This window comes from Eleginops maclovinus, chromosome 22, assembly GCF_036324505.1.
Source record: "Eleginops maclovinus isolate JMC-PN-2008 ecotype Puerto Natales chromosome 22, JC_Emac_rtc_rv5, whole genome shotgun sequence".
In the NCBI taxonomy this organism is placed as follows: domain Eukaryota; kingdom Metazoa; phylum Chordata; class Actinopteri; order Perciformes; family Eleginopidae; genus Eleginops; species Eleginops maclovinus.
The window spans coordinates 23,562,565-23,575,546 of NC_086370.1; the positions used below are offsets into that span (position 1 = coordinate 23,562,565).

General features: G+C 43.3%; 1 protein-coding gene across 2 annotated transcripts; it reads left to right on the plus strand.

Annotated features, from left to right (window-relative positions):
- Positions 1-351: 351 nt before the first annotated feature.
- Positions 352-9,819, plus strand: LOC134858687 (gap junction alpha-5 protein-like). Of its 2 annotated transcripts, none has more exons than XM_063874705.1 (7): positions 352-1,205; positions 3,151-3,298; positions 3,767-3,931; positions 4,816-5,112; positions 5,630-5,695; positions 6,104-6,252; positions 7,781-9,819. In XM_063874705.1, the coding sequence occupies exons 2-7, from the start codon at positions 3,230-3,232 to the stop codon at positions 8,256-8,258; spliced, it is 1,224 nt and encodes a 407-aa protein (XP_063730775.1). In that variant the 5' UTR covers positions 352-1,205; positions 3,151-3,229; the 3' UTR covers positions 8,259-9,819. The 2 variants fall into 2 exon arrangements, with proteins under 2 accessions (XP_063730775.1, XP_063730776.1); XM_063874706.1 differs by having other exon boundaries at positions 3,197-3,298.
- The last annotated feature ends 3,163 nt before the right edge of the window (positions 9,820-12,982 follow it).

A 12,982-nucleotide genomic window follows, 5' to 3' on the forward strand; every position in this document is an offset into this window, starting at 1 on the left:
GCGCTGAACCTGCACCCATTGTGTCCCAATACAATATCTGACTTCCTTTAGATGACAAACACACACACACACACACACACACACACACACACACACACACACACACACACACACACACACACAAACACACACACACACACACACACACACACACACACACACACACACACACACACACACACACACACACACACACAGAGTTGAATAGCAGGCAGCGAGGCACCAGGCCCACTTCCTCTGTGGCGGCGGGGAGAGAGAGAGAGAGAGAGAGAGAGAGAGAGAGAGAGAGAGAGAGAGAGAGAGAGAGAGGCTGGTACTAGCGGGGCTCTCACACTCACTTCTGTTCACTGGACACACACTCTGATCGCATCGTCTGCTGCTGAGTTGAACTTTTCTTCAGACTTCTCTTCACTTTCTTCTGTCTCGGAGACTTCATTTTGAAACCCATACCATCCTTATATTTCCTTCTGAGGATAAGTGAGGGAAGGAGGAAGTGCCTTGCTCAAAGGCAGCTTACCAACAGCTGCAGAGGAGGAGAGCGGAGGGTTCATCTTCTGAAGACTTTCTCACGCTGACGTCAACCCTGCTTTGTATAAACGTTTCTAACATTTTTGCAGCCTAAAGTTTAAAAGTAGGGACTTATTTTGCGACAACAGACGAGACTTTGTGACCCGTGCAGACCAGATAACATACTCATATTTCCCCTGCGGACTAGTGAGGAGAGGAGGAGTGCCTTGCTCAAAGGCAGCTGAGGAAGAAGAGGAAGGCGGTGACTTTATCAACTTCTTCCAGATTTTTTCAGGTAAAGTGTTTTTGCCGTCTGCTGCATTTCTTCCAAGTCTCTGTCTCAAGGGACAAACAAGACTTTTGGAGCCAAACAGGGAAACACACTTCGATCCTTTTCCGAGGATAAGTAGAACAACGAGGAAAAGCATCTGCTGATGAAGAACAGGAGAGCGGCGGTGTTATCAGGTTGACTGCAATCGTCTCAGGTTCAGATTTAGCGACGGAAGTTTTTCAGATTTGTGACTAAAGACAATACTTCAGGAACCGTGCAAACCAGAAAACAGACTTATATTTTCCTCTGAGGACAAGTAGAAGAAAGAAGGAAGTGCCTTGCTCAAAGGCAGCTGAAGAAGAAGAGGAATTCGACACTTAATCAACTTTTATTCTGGTTTTCTCAGGTGACTGCATTCGTACATCAGGTAATGTGCTGTCCTGTTGTTCACACACTGACGGCGTCCCTCTGTGCGCCATCACACTTTCTCTGTCTGAAGTTCAGGTTCAGGGACTAAAGTTAGACACATTTGTGATTAAAGACGAGACTTTTGGACCTGTGCAAACCAGAAAACCTACTTATATTTTCCTCTGAGGATAAGTAGAAGGAAGGAGGAAGTGCCTTGCTCAAAGGCAGCTTAACAATAGCTGCAGAGGAAGACGAGAGGGGGGATTTGATCCTCAGGCCGAACGCCGTCCGAAATCAGGAAAGTGTTTGTTAATCAACACATTTTCAGCAACCTATTTTGAACAGATAACAAAGACTTTGTCGAGACTTATTTAAAACAAGAATTCAAAGCACTTCTCTCTGATTAAATGTCCATTTGATCCAGCGAGTGTTACACAGTGATGTCACGATGTTCCAGATGTCAACAAGGAGGTCAAATGGAGGTGTTCAGAGATCATCCTCCAAAATGAAAGAAAACATGCAGAAAAAAAAGTGTGTATAGAAGCTTCAGCTCCAGCAGGACAGTTCAGTGCAGTGTGTGTGTGTGTGTGTGTGTGTGTGTGTGTGTGTGTGTGTGTGTGTGTGTGTGTGTGTGTGTGTGTGTGTGTGTGTGTGTGTGTGTGTGTGTGTGTGTGTGTGTGTGTGTGTGTGTGTTTGTGTGTGCGTGTGTGTTATCGAGACAGGATGCACAACAATACTGAGTGCTGAATAATGTGCACACACACACACACACTCATGTAGAGGTCAGGCGAAAGTCTATACAAGGAAGTAATATTGTTATTAATGATGCCGGGAGCACTCGTGTAAGACATAAATACACTCACACACACACACACACACACACACACACACTCACACACACACATTTTTTCATGCCTTTGGGCTTTACAAAAACAGGAAGGGAGGGGCATGTAAGGGATGTTTCATGAATAAGGGACACTTTTCTTTCTTAAAGTCTGTCGTCATGTTTGTCTCAGTTTAGGGAACACTTCAAAACCTGAACCACGGACACCTCAAGATGTTCAGTATGCAAGTAAAACATACAGTTATAGAGTGTGTGTGTGTGTGTGTGTGTGTGTGTGTGTGTGTGTGTGTGTGTGTGTGTGTGTGTACACTCTAGTTTTTCTTCCCCTGGAGGCAGACGGAGGGGAGTGTGAGAACAGAGGCTGATGCTAAACTAAGACATGGGCACAGACATATTTATTAACAGAGTCAGAGAGAGGGCCACAGGGTCAAAATAATACAAGAACACACACACACACACACATACAGGCACACACACATTTTCCATCCACCGTCACACAGCCGCCAGCAACAACTACCAACAGTTTTCTTCAACGGTTTGTTCATAAGTCGAGTTTTCATCAGAATTTAGAGCAAAATACCAACAAATCTCAGGGAAGCGAAGACATGTATTTGCACTGTCCTCATTATATTATATGATGTGTAGTATGGGGGGGGGGGGTGATTAGGATTTGGTACATAGATACATTAGGTGGAATTTTCCTGTCAGTATTCTGCGAGAACGGTCAACGGTAAGCCAACGAGTGAAAAGACTCAAAAACTGGATCAGGTTTCTGAGAAAAACGCAATACTCCGAAGAAACTCAGAACTCCAAGATGAGTCCAAATCTGAGGAAAAGTCAAAAGTCCAAAAAACCAAAAAAGAATTCTTAAAGAAAGACAGACTTCTGACTTCTAAAATATGATCCCTTTTGGTCAGATCTCAATAATAGATCCCTCTCTTTCTCTGCTGTCTCTCCTAAAACTCCTTAATGAAACGCCTGAAACTTAGATTAGAAACAAAGTCTTCCAGCGCTGCGGATCGTTTATCTGCAATGCTTTTAGAAATGGTTTTCATGGACGTCATCACCTATTACTTTAACCTCTGTCTTTTGTTCAAAACACCATGAATTATAACACAAGACGCTGATACAGCTCTCTGTTCCTCCGCTGGATCTGCGTCCTGCAGCAGGACTTCTGAGAGATTGTACTCTAACCCAGCATGGCTGACTGGAGCTTACTGGGAAACTTCCTGGAGGAAGTACAGGAGCACTCTACCTCAGTTGGCAAGGTTAACACACACACACACACACACACACACACACACACACACACACACACACACACGCACACGCACACGCACACGCACGCACACACACACGTTGCATGCCAGGCACCAGACGGACTGCCTCTCTCATGGTGGAAACAGACATATACAAACTCAAATAAATGAATCAGATATTTATAAAGTATAAATATATGTGATTTCATGTTTTCCTGTTTAACTTTGAGTATCCCAGTTTAGGCTGGCAGTTTACATTGAAAATTCACAATACTCCAAATTGAAATACATTTCCCTCGTGTCATATTTCAATTCCTAAGTCAGTTGTCCTTTTTTATTTATTTATGGACAATCAGATGACATTTGTGGATCAAAGTGCGGGACAGAAACACATTTATGTTCCAGACAAAATAAATCAGGAGCGACTCAGGGATTGTTTCTGAGGGTTTGATGTGATTTGTTGTTTTGGCTGCTCAGGTGTGGCTGACGGTCCTCTTTATCTTCCGGATCCTGGTGCTGGGCACCGCAGCCGAGTCTTCGTGGGGAGACGAGCAGGAAGACTTTAACTGTGACACCGAGCAGCCGGGCTGCGAGAACGTCTGCTACGACCGAGCATTCCCCATCGCACACATACGATACTGGGTAACACACGCTACAGTCGGGTGTTAGCATGTGATTAGGGATTATTTCAGAAAATGATCTGTGTCAAACAAACGTTTCTGACACACGTTTACTTCAGCAGGATCATTTCCACATGCTCACACCACTTTATGATTTCTGAAGTAAAAAGATAATCTTGGGCTATAGAGGAACTACAGCACGGTCACATGACTTCAGGTCACCACCGCTAAGCTAAAGGCGGCTAATGTTGGGCTATAGAGGAACTACAGCACGGTCACATGACTTCACGTCACCACCGCTAAGCTAAAGGAGGCTAATGTTGGGCTATAAAGGAACTACAGCACGGTCACATGACTTCACGTCACCACCGCTAAGCTAAAGGAGGCTAATGTTGGGCTATAAAGGAACTACAGCACAGTCACATGACTTCACGGTCACCACCGCTAAGCTAAAGGAGGCTAATGTTGGGCTATAAAGGAACTACAGCACGGTCACATGACTTCAGGTCACCACCGCTAAGCTAAAGGAGGCTAATGTTGGGCTATAAAGGAACTACAGCACGGTCACATGACTTCAGGTCACCACCGCTAAGCTAAAGGCGGCTAACGTTGGGCCTGACATTCTGACTTAGTGACAGGAAGTGATGAAATGCTCATTCCTGCACCACTCTTTATCAACTGATCAAAGGCCCTTAAGTTAAGGTGTTTTTAAAGGGATCTTTCTTTCCTTGCAGCTAGTGTCCTCCGAACATTGAAGTACAGCTCTCTTTGTTTGGGCGATATTTTGTTGAGAATGCATTTAAAGACACTGTACATCCACCCCCCCTGATGTAGTTGTTAAACTCTAGCATTCAGTGTCTCTAAAGTTGGGATTAGTCGTTGTGAACCTTCCTTCTGTTCCTGCAGGTCCTCCAGATCGTTTTCGTGTCCACACCCAGTCTGATCTACATGGGTCACGCCATGCACACCGTCCGCCGGGAGGAGAAGAGGAGGAGCAGGGAGGAAGAGGAGGGGGAGGGGGGAGGAAGAGAGGAGGATCCGGGAGGAGGTGAAGAAACAGGGAAGGAGAAACAACGAAGGAAAGTAGACAAGGAGAGAGGAAAGGAAAAAAAAGAAGAAGGCCAGTCGGCGGGTCGAGTCCGTCTGAGAGGAGCGCTGCTGCAGACCTACATCCTGAGCATCCTGATACGCAGCATCATGGAGGTGCACCGTGAACTCAGGCCTCTTATACGCTCCTTTAGTGGGGCAGTTATACATCACAACACAGTGGGAATTATTGGGAGTCTTTTTCATACAGGATTTTAAAAGATGATCAGCTACATTTTTCCATCTGTTTTTGGGTTTAATTCAGATGAATTCTCTGTAATGTATTCTATATGGACACCAGATGGTGGAAAACTGTTCATTCAAGTGTTAAAAACAACCTCTAAAATGTATGTTCTGCTTGGGATTTAAATTCTGATTAGATTATCAAGACAAACACACACAGTTTAAGGTACATATGTACCAATCAACAGTAGAAGATAAACGTCTATGCAGTGTATCTGTGAATACACAATATAAATATACAAAGTAAGTTCCTCATTAGGGAGTTCATCAGGGGGGATTTGGGAGGGAAACTTCCTCTGGAGGGAACACAGGGATTTGAGCCTCTGCAGACCGTTTACATGCACTAACACCTATAGGGCGCAGGACACTGACTGTGGTTGTCTCCCTGCAGGTGGTGTTTCTGATCCTGCAGTACTTCATGTATGGAGTCTTCCTCCATTCTCTGTACATCTGCAAGGTAACAAATCCAAATCAGTCATAGACGATTCCTACGGTGGCCCTGGAGGTCCAAACACAACGACATTTCAGGCAAAAAGTTTCAGAAAAAAACGACATCTTATAAAACATAACATTTTGCTCTCTCTCTCTCCCTCTCCCCCTCTCTCTGTCTCTCTCCCTCTCTCTCTCTCGCTCTCTCTCTCTTTCTCTCTCTCTCTCTCTCCCTCTCTCTCTCTCTCTCTCTCTCTCTCTCTCTCTCCCTCTCTCTCTCTCTCTCTCTCTCTCTCTCTCTCTCTCTCTCTCTCTCTCTCTCTCTCTCTCTCTCTCTCTCTCTCTCTCTCCCTCTCTCTCTCTCTTTCTCTCTCTCTCTCTCTCCCTCTCTCTCTCTCTCTCTCCCTCTCTTTCTCTCTCTCTCTCTCTCTCTCAGGCCACGCCGTGTCCTCACCCGGTGAACTGCTACGTCTCCAGACCGACGGAGAAGAACGTCTTCATCGTGTTCATGATGACGGTGTCGGCCGTCTCTCTGGCCCTCAGCGTCCTGGAGCTGCACCACCTGGCCTGGAGACACTGCTGCAGGTACCGGAGGTCTTCACACATTACTCTGTGTTTATTATTGAACCTTTAACTCAGGATGTCCGGGATCACTCATTGTGTTTACCTGAGGCTGCTGCAGGTCTCAGAGGCTGTCAAAGCAAAGCATCGCGGTTCCTTTAGTTTATATAACCATTCAGATCACATCCAGAGACTTTGAAGCGGCATCTGCTAATTTTATTAACACAATACATACAATACGATAAAAAGTGTCTGATTTTGATCGAAACAACACCTGAAACTGATTAAATATTCAGGTCTGCAAGCTGACTTTCCACCTTAATTGGAACTCGAGGACGTGACCTTTACCAGCACATAGTAACGAGTGTATTGGCAACCCTGCTTGGGATTAACAAGGACAACATTAACCCTAAAGATGTCACCGTGAATTTGTACTTTTTAGACTGATTCTGCAGCTGCAGGTCAGTTGATTCATCGAAAACCGATGAGACCTTTTATAATCGTGTTAGTGAAGTCTTTGGAAATGAATCCGTCGATGTTATCAGACTCTGGTTTTTGGGGGAATTTAAATTCAAAGCAAATAATCCTGCATTAAAGCCTCGGGCGCGGAGACTGAGGACCAGGCCTCCTGTTGGTCTCCTTACAGTAGATTGTGTTTCTTCAGAAGTGAAAGTAGTGTAGTGTCAGCGGGAAGAAAGGCTCTTTGTACATGTCTTGCAGGATGGACGCAAACAAAGACCTCTTATGATTACTAATCCATTTCCCACACCGAGGATCCAGCAGCGATGTTTAGAGCCTTCAGTGACTCTTCTTTTTTTACTTCCTGTCGTTAAACAAAGGCCAAACTGAGACTCAGAAACCCTGAGGCCGAAACATGACTTCTTCTGCAAATGGAAAGGCAACTGTGTGTAAATAAAAAGCTTCTTTCTGCAAGAGCTTCACAACCTGCGACTGGAGTTTAAGTGCGTCTGGAGAGGGAGCTTGGTTCTCTCCAGTGGGACGTTTTATGTGTTGATGTGGTAGAATAAAGCATTAGAGTCTCTTCAGCTCGTGTTGACCTCAGACCTTATTCCAGGATAACACATTCAGAAAACCAATGACCTCCAGACCAGGGGATTACTCCAGGGGACTCATTCCTGCACAACTCATTCCCTTATATTTTAAAGGTCTCTCCTTGCTGAAGCACTCATGACGTTTGCTCTTGGAATATCTTCATGGTGAGATTGCGCAATAGATTTTTTATTATCTTAGATTAATTGCGGTCGGATATCCAAGTAAACCTTTTCCATTCAGCGTCCTCTAAAACTTCTAACTCCACCCAAATGTAATCAAAACCAGTCCATCAGGAGTACAAATATGGTCACTTCTGGTTAAAACTGCTATTTCTGATCCTGAAAATGTCAGAAACTGACATCCTCAACTTAATTGTGTCACCTGCCCAACATCTGCAGGTCAGCATCCGGCAGTTTCTATGAGCCGGAGACCCCTGCTCTGCCCCTCTAACATCCCGCTCTGTCTATCATGTGTTCACTTTCTGGATCTCTGGTTCCAGGAGGTACTTCTTGAACCGACGGGCGGCCGCTCCAGTTGAAGCCTCCCTCGCCCGGCAGCTCTCTCTCTCCCCTCCCCCGCCGTCCACCCCCCCTCCGGACTTCCGCCAGTGTGTGATTGGCTCGTCTCACTTCCTGCCCCTCCCCTTCCCCAGCCACCACCTGGCTGACCAGCAGAACTGCGAGAACATGGCGACTGAGAAGCACAAGCTGGCCGAGGAGGTGACCCTGCTGCAGAGGGGCTGCTTCCCGCCCGGCTGGCAGGAAGCCGGGGGCCATCAGATCCAGGACGGCGGATACCTGAGGACCGACGCTAACGCCTACCCCCCCGGCGGCAGGGACGGCAGCGCTCAGAGCCAAAATGGTGTCGCGGACGGGCTGGTGATGTGTCCGAACGGGATCTGCCAGAAGGACAAGCGGAGGTTCAGCAGAGCCAGCGGGACGAGCAGCCGGACGAGAGCCGACGACCTCTCGGTTTGAAAGAGATTATTCAACAGCGCTGAACAAACTGGGACTGATTTGACCCTTTAATGCACCAACACAGCTGCAGGAATCAGAGCTCAAACATTTAAACTCAAATCTTTTTCCTTTCCATATTTAACGCCCAAACTTTTTTCATGAACACTAAAAAAAGTTCCATAAACAATTCAGTTCAGCATTTTAGGAGAGCCTTTTTAAAGAGGCCCGGTTCTGCTTCTGTGCAGTGTGTCCTATAGTGCATGTAAATGGTCTGCAGAGGCTCAGATCCCTGTGTTCCTCCAGAGGGGGTTTCTTCTACTGTCATTCAGATGTGTTTGTGTCGGCAGGTTTTAGCTGATGCTTTATGACAGAGGTTCTTCTGAAGATACAGAACAGGATAATAAAACAGTATCGAGGCCCTGGTTCTGAAGCCGGGAATCAGATGAAAGTTATCACGTGAATTTCACCAGAAAACAGACGTCTGATGGAAAGCTTTTATACCTTTCCACCAGTTAAGTGCCTTGAATTGTATTACTTTCTTATATTTCTTAAGAACAACTGGACCTCTTCTTTTTCAAAGATGATGGAACAAATGTCTTCCAAGCCGACTTTAGCTTTTGTTTAGCGTCTGTTCTTTACATCTGATTTACAGCTGTTGGAAATGAACCACTGAACCAAGTCACCACACTGGAGGGCGTTGGGAACTTTTGACCCCTAAAAGTTCCCCTGTCATCCTCCTCATCATCAGTATATTCAGGTGTCAGATATATCCAGAGCCTGTCGCTGAAACACCAAACAGATCATCCCATAACCCCCTCTGTTTCTGTTCCTAACGAGCTGATTCTGCGTCTGTAGCTTTAAATGCTAATGAGCTGCTGCTGGCCACGCCCCTCAGAGCTGATTGGTTGAAAGAAACACAATTGAGCTGTAGGAGGAGAATCAGGTGATCAGGTTGTACGGATATGGTTGGTGATTTGCTAGTGGTTGCACAACCCAAACAAACATAGTGACATCACAATGTGGTCGAAATCTGGTCAGCTGATTTTAGACTCACTTATTCACTGTCGTCAGGCAGGTTTCAAATTCAGTGCAGTAACAGGAAGTGAATACATTTACTGTCATTTTACTACTTTTTACTTTGTCTTCATTTTCATAGCCTAAAGAGTTCACACCTGTTTTTTTTGGGGCTTTTTTTATTGTATTTCTTGTTTTAAAAGCAGTAGCTGTTTTTTACTGGATACAGATGTTTGTCCAATCACTGAAGAGCACAAAATGCATTTTTATTGGAGGATCTTTTTTATTATTCACAGTATTTCTTCACTTTTCAAAGTTGATTTATTAAAACTTGCAATAAGACCTAACTGGTGTTTTTAATGTGTTGATTTAGAGGATTTCTGGTCAGTTTATACACTATTACTGTCATATCACATCTGGACTGAAACACAACCTTTATCATCTCTGTGAAAGCTGTGTTTTGTTAAGGGTTCAAATATTGAAGTTACTGATCGTCCTAGCTTTGTATTTATTATTCCACTTCAGAAATGTGAATGGTGTGTATGTGTATTAAACTTTGCAAAAACTGTTAGAGTCTCTGTCTCTGTTTCCAGCACAAATGCAGGTTTGTTTGCTGGAGAAGATAAGAGGAGCGCTTCAGCCTGACGGCGTTTACGTTTTCATTCATGCAGATAATATCTGTTCCTCTGGAAACCTGACAGGTTGTTTCTTTAAAAAGCCATGAATACAAATTCATTTTAAATCCAAAAGGAGTGCAGCCTGGTGAGGATGCAGCCTGGTGAGGATGCAGCCTGGTGAGGATGCAGCTTGGTGAGGATGCAGCCTGGTGAGGATGCAACCTGGTGAGGAACCAACCTGGGGAGGATGCAACCTGGTGAGGTTGCCGCCTGGTGAGGATGCAGCTTGGTGAGGATGCAGCCTGGTGAGGATGCAACCTGGTGAGGATGCAACATGGTGAGGATGAAGCCTGAGGATGCAACCTGGTGAGGATGCAGCCTGGTGAGGATGCAGCCTGGTGAAGATGCAACCTGGTGAGGATGCAGCCTGGTGAAGATGCAACCTGGTGAGGATGCAACCTGAGGATGCAGCCTGGTGAGGAAGCAACCTGGTGAGGATGCAACCTGGGAGGATGCGCCTGGTGAGGAGCAACCTGGTGAGGATGCAGCCTGAGGATGCACCTGGTGAGGATGCAGCCTGGTGAGGATGCAACCTGGATGTACCTGGTGAGGATGCCTGGTGAGGATGCAGCCTGGTGAGGAAGCAACCTGAGGATGCAGCCTGGTGAGGATGCAACCTGGAGTGCACCTGAGGAATGCAACCGGTGAGGATGCAGCCTGGTGAGGATGCAACCTGAGGTGCACTGTGAGGATGCAACCTGAGGATGCAGCCTGGTGAGGATGCAACCTGAGTGCACCTGAGGATGCAACCTGGAGGATGCAGCCTGGTGAGGAAGCACCTGTGAGGATGCAACCTGGTGAGGATGCAGCCTGGTGAAGGACATGGATGCAGCCTGGTGAGAGCAACCTGAGATGCAACCTAATGATGAGGATGCAGCCTGGTGAAGATGCAAGCCTGAGGATGCAGCCTGGTGAGATGCACTAGGGTGCCTGGACTGAGGATGCAGCCTGGTGATGAAGCAACCTGGTGAGGATGCAACCTGAGGATGCAGCCTGGTGAGGAAGCAACCTGGTGAGGATGCAGCCTGGTGAGGATGCAGCCTGGTGAGGATGCAGCCTGGTGAGGATGCCGCCTGGTGAGGATGCAACCTGAGGATGCAACCTGAGGATGCAGCCTGGTGAGGAAGCAACCTGGTGAGGATGCAGCCTGGTGAGGATGCAACATGGTGAGGATGCAGCCTGGTGAAGGTGCAACCTGAGGATGCATTATTATTTGTTGTTATTATCATTCTTTATTAGAGTTTTTAGACGTGTATTATTTATGTTTGGTAATTCTTTCATTATTGTTATTTCTTACTATTGTAATATTTTTAGTATTTTTTATTTCTTTATTACTACTTACATTTTATTAGTTTTTATTATAATTGTTTTATTTTTGTGGCATTATTTTATTTCCGTCCCTCTGAGGTGTCGGGGGCGTCACTCTACGGCTAATATTAGTATTATAATTATTTTGTTTATTTTTTCTTTTGTTTATTTCTGTACTATTATTATTATTATAATTTTTATTATTATTATTATTATTTATTATTATTATTATTATTATTATTATTATTATTTATTATTAATATTATTATTATTTTTATTATTATTATTATTATTTATTATTAATATTATTATTTTTATTATTATTATTATTTATTATTAATATTATTATTTTTTATTATTATTATTATTATTTATTATTATTATTATTTTATTATTATTATTTTATTATTATTATTATTTTTATTATTATTATTATTATTATTATATTATTATTATTATTATTATTATTTTTATTATTATTATTATTATTCTTTTTAGATTTTTTATTTATTTATTATCAATGTATTTTATTTTATTAAGAATAAGAATGAACATAAATATAGTTTGAAATCAATGTAAATAAATGTTTGTCTTCGTTTGAAAGACTCCTCTGGTTGCTGAGTGTCATGTGACCAGGCTTAATATATCGGGGCTGTTTCGGCACAATCATTAAACAAAAGTTCGGGAAACTCTTCAAAGTATTCGCTGAGAAAAAGCTGCATAGTTTAAAAAAAGATGGGAAAGGCTGCCCGTTTCCCATGGCACGTTTCCAGTTCAGACTGGGATCTAATGGCACAATTCCCAGTGAGGTCATCAAGAAACATCAGAAACGTTTGGGAACTACAACTGGGAATATCCCTCTGTTTTTCTTTCCATCTCCTCTTCTCCCAGCAGGGCCAGGTTTGAAACGCTGGTGAATTAAGCTGAATAGCATTACATCACCTGGTGACATCACTACGGTAAAAGTCGGAAACAGGTTAGTGTGGTGAAATATAAGAGGGAGGGAAAATGAAATGGTAAATATACAAAATGTGAGGATTATTATTCCATATTTAAATACATGTATGGCAAAGATTACATTTAAAAGTGGAAATGAGAAATCAAATGGAAGAAGGCCCAACGGAGACTGGAAAAGCTCCAAATGAAAGTCATAAAGGAAAGGAGAAATGTAGAGGAGAAAATGAAACCTGCATCCGCAGTATTCTAAGAAGTCAACAAAGTGTCGTCTGAAACACACCGTCTCTACCATCATGTATTCTGTGGTGCCCCACTGACGAGACTTTTGTTATCATTATTTGTAATTTTTAATATTATTTTTATTTCAATGTACTTTTATTGTATTGTATTTCATTTTTTACCACAGTTTTATTTCCGTTGCTCAGAATGTGGGGCGTCGCTTTAAGGCTTTATTACTGTTTCTTAATATTATTGATAGTATTATTGTTTCTATTATTACGTCGTTATTTATTCATTTTATTTTGTTAAATATTGTTTTTATTGTATTACCTTTTGTATTGTTTTATTAAATAATTCAAATATTTATTTTAAAAAATATATTTATTTTTTTATCTCCCCCACTTTTTAAAATAGAAATATATATATATATATATATATATATATATTATAATTACGTTTTTAATTGTAATAATTATTATTATTGTTATTATTATTATCATTATGTCCGTATTTGTTTAGTATGAACAGAAGAGTCAAGTTACGCTAGCCCTGTCCTGGTGTAATACCCCC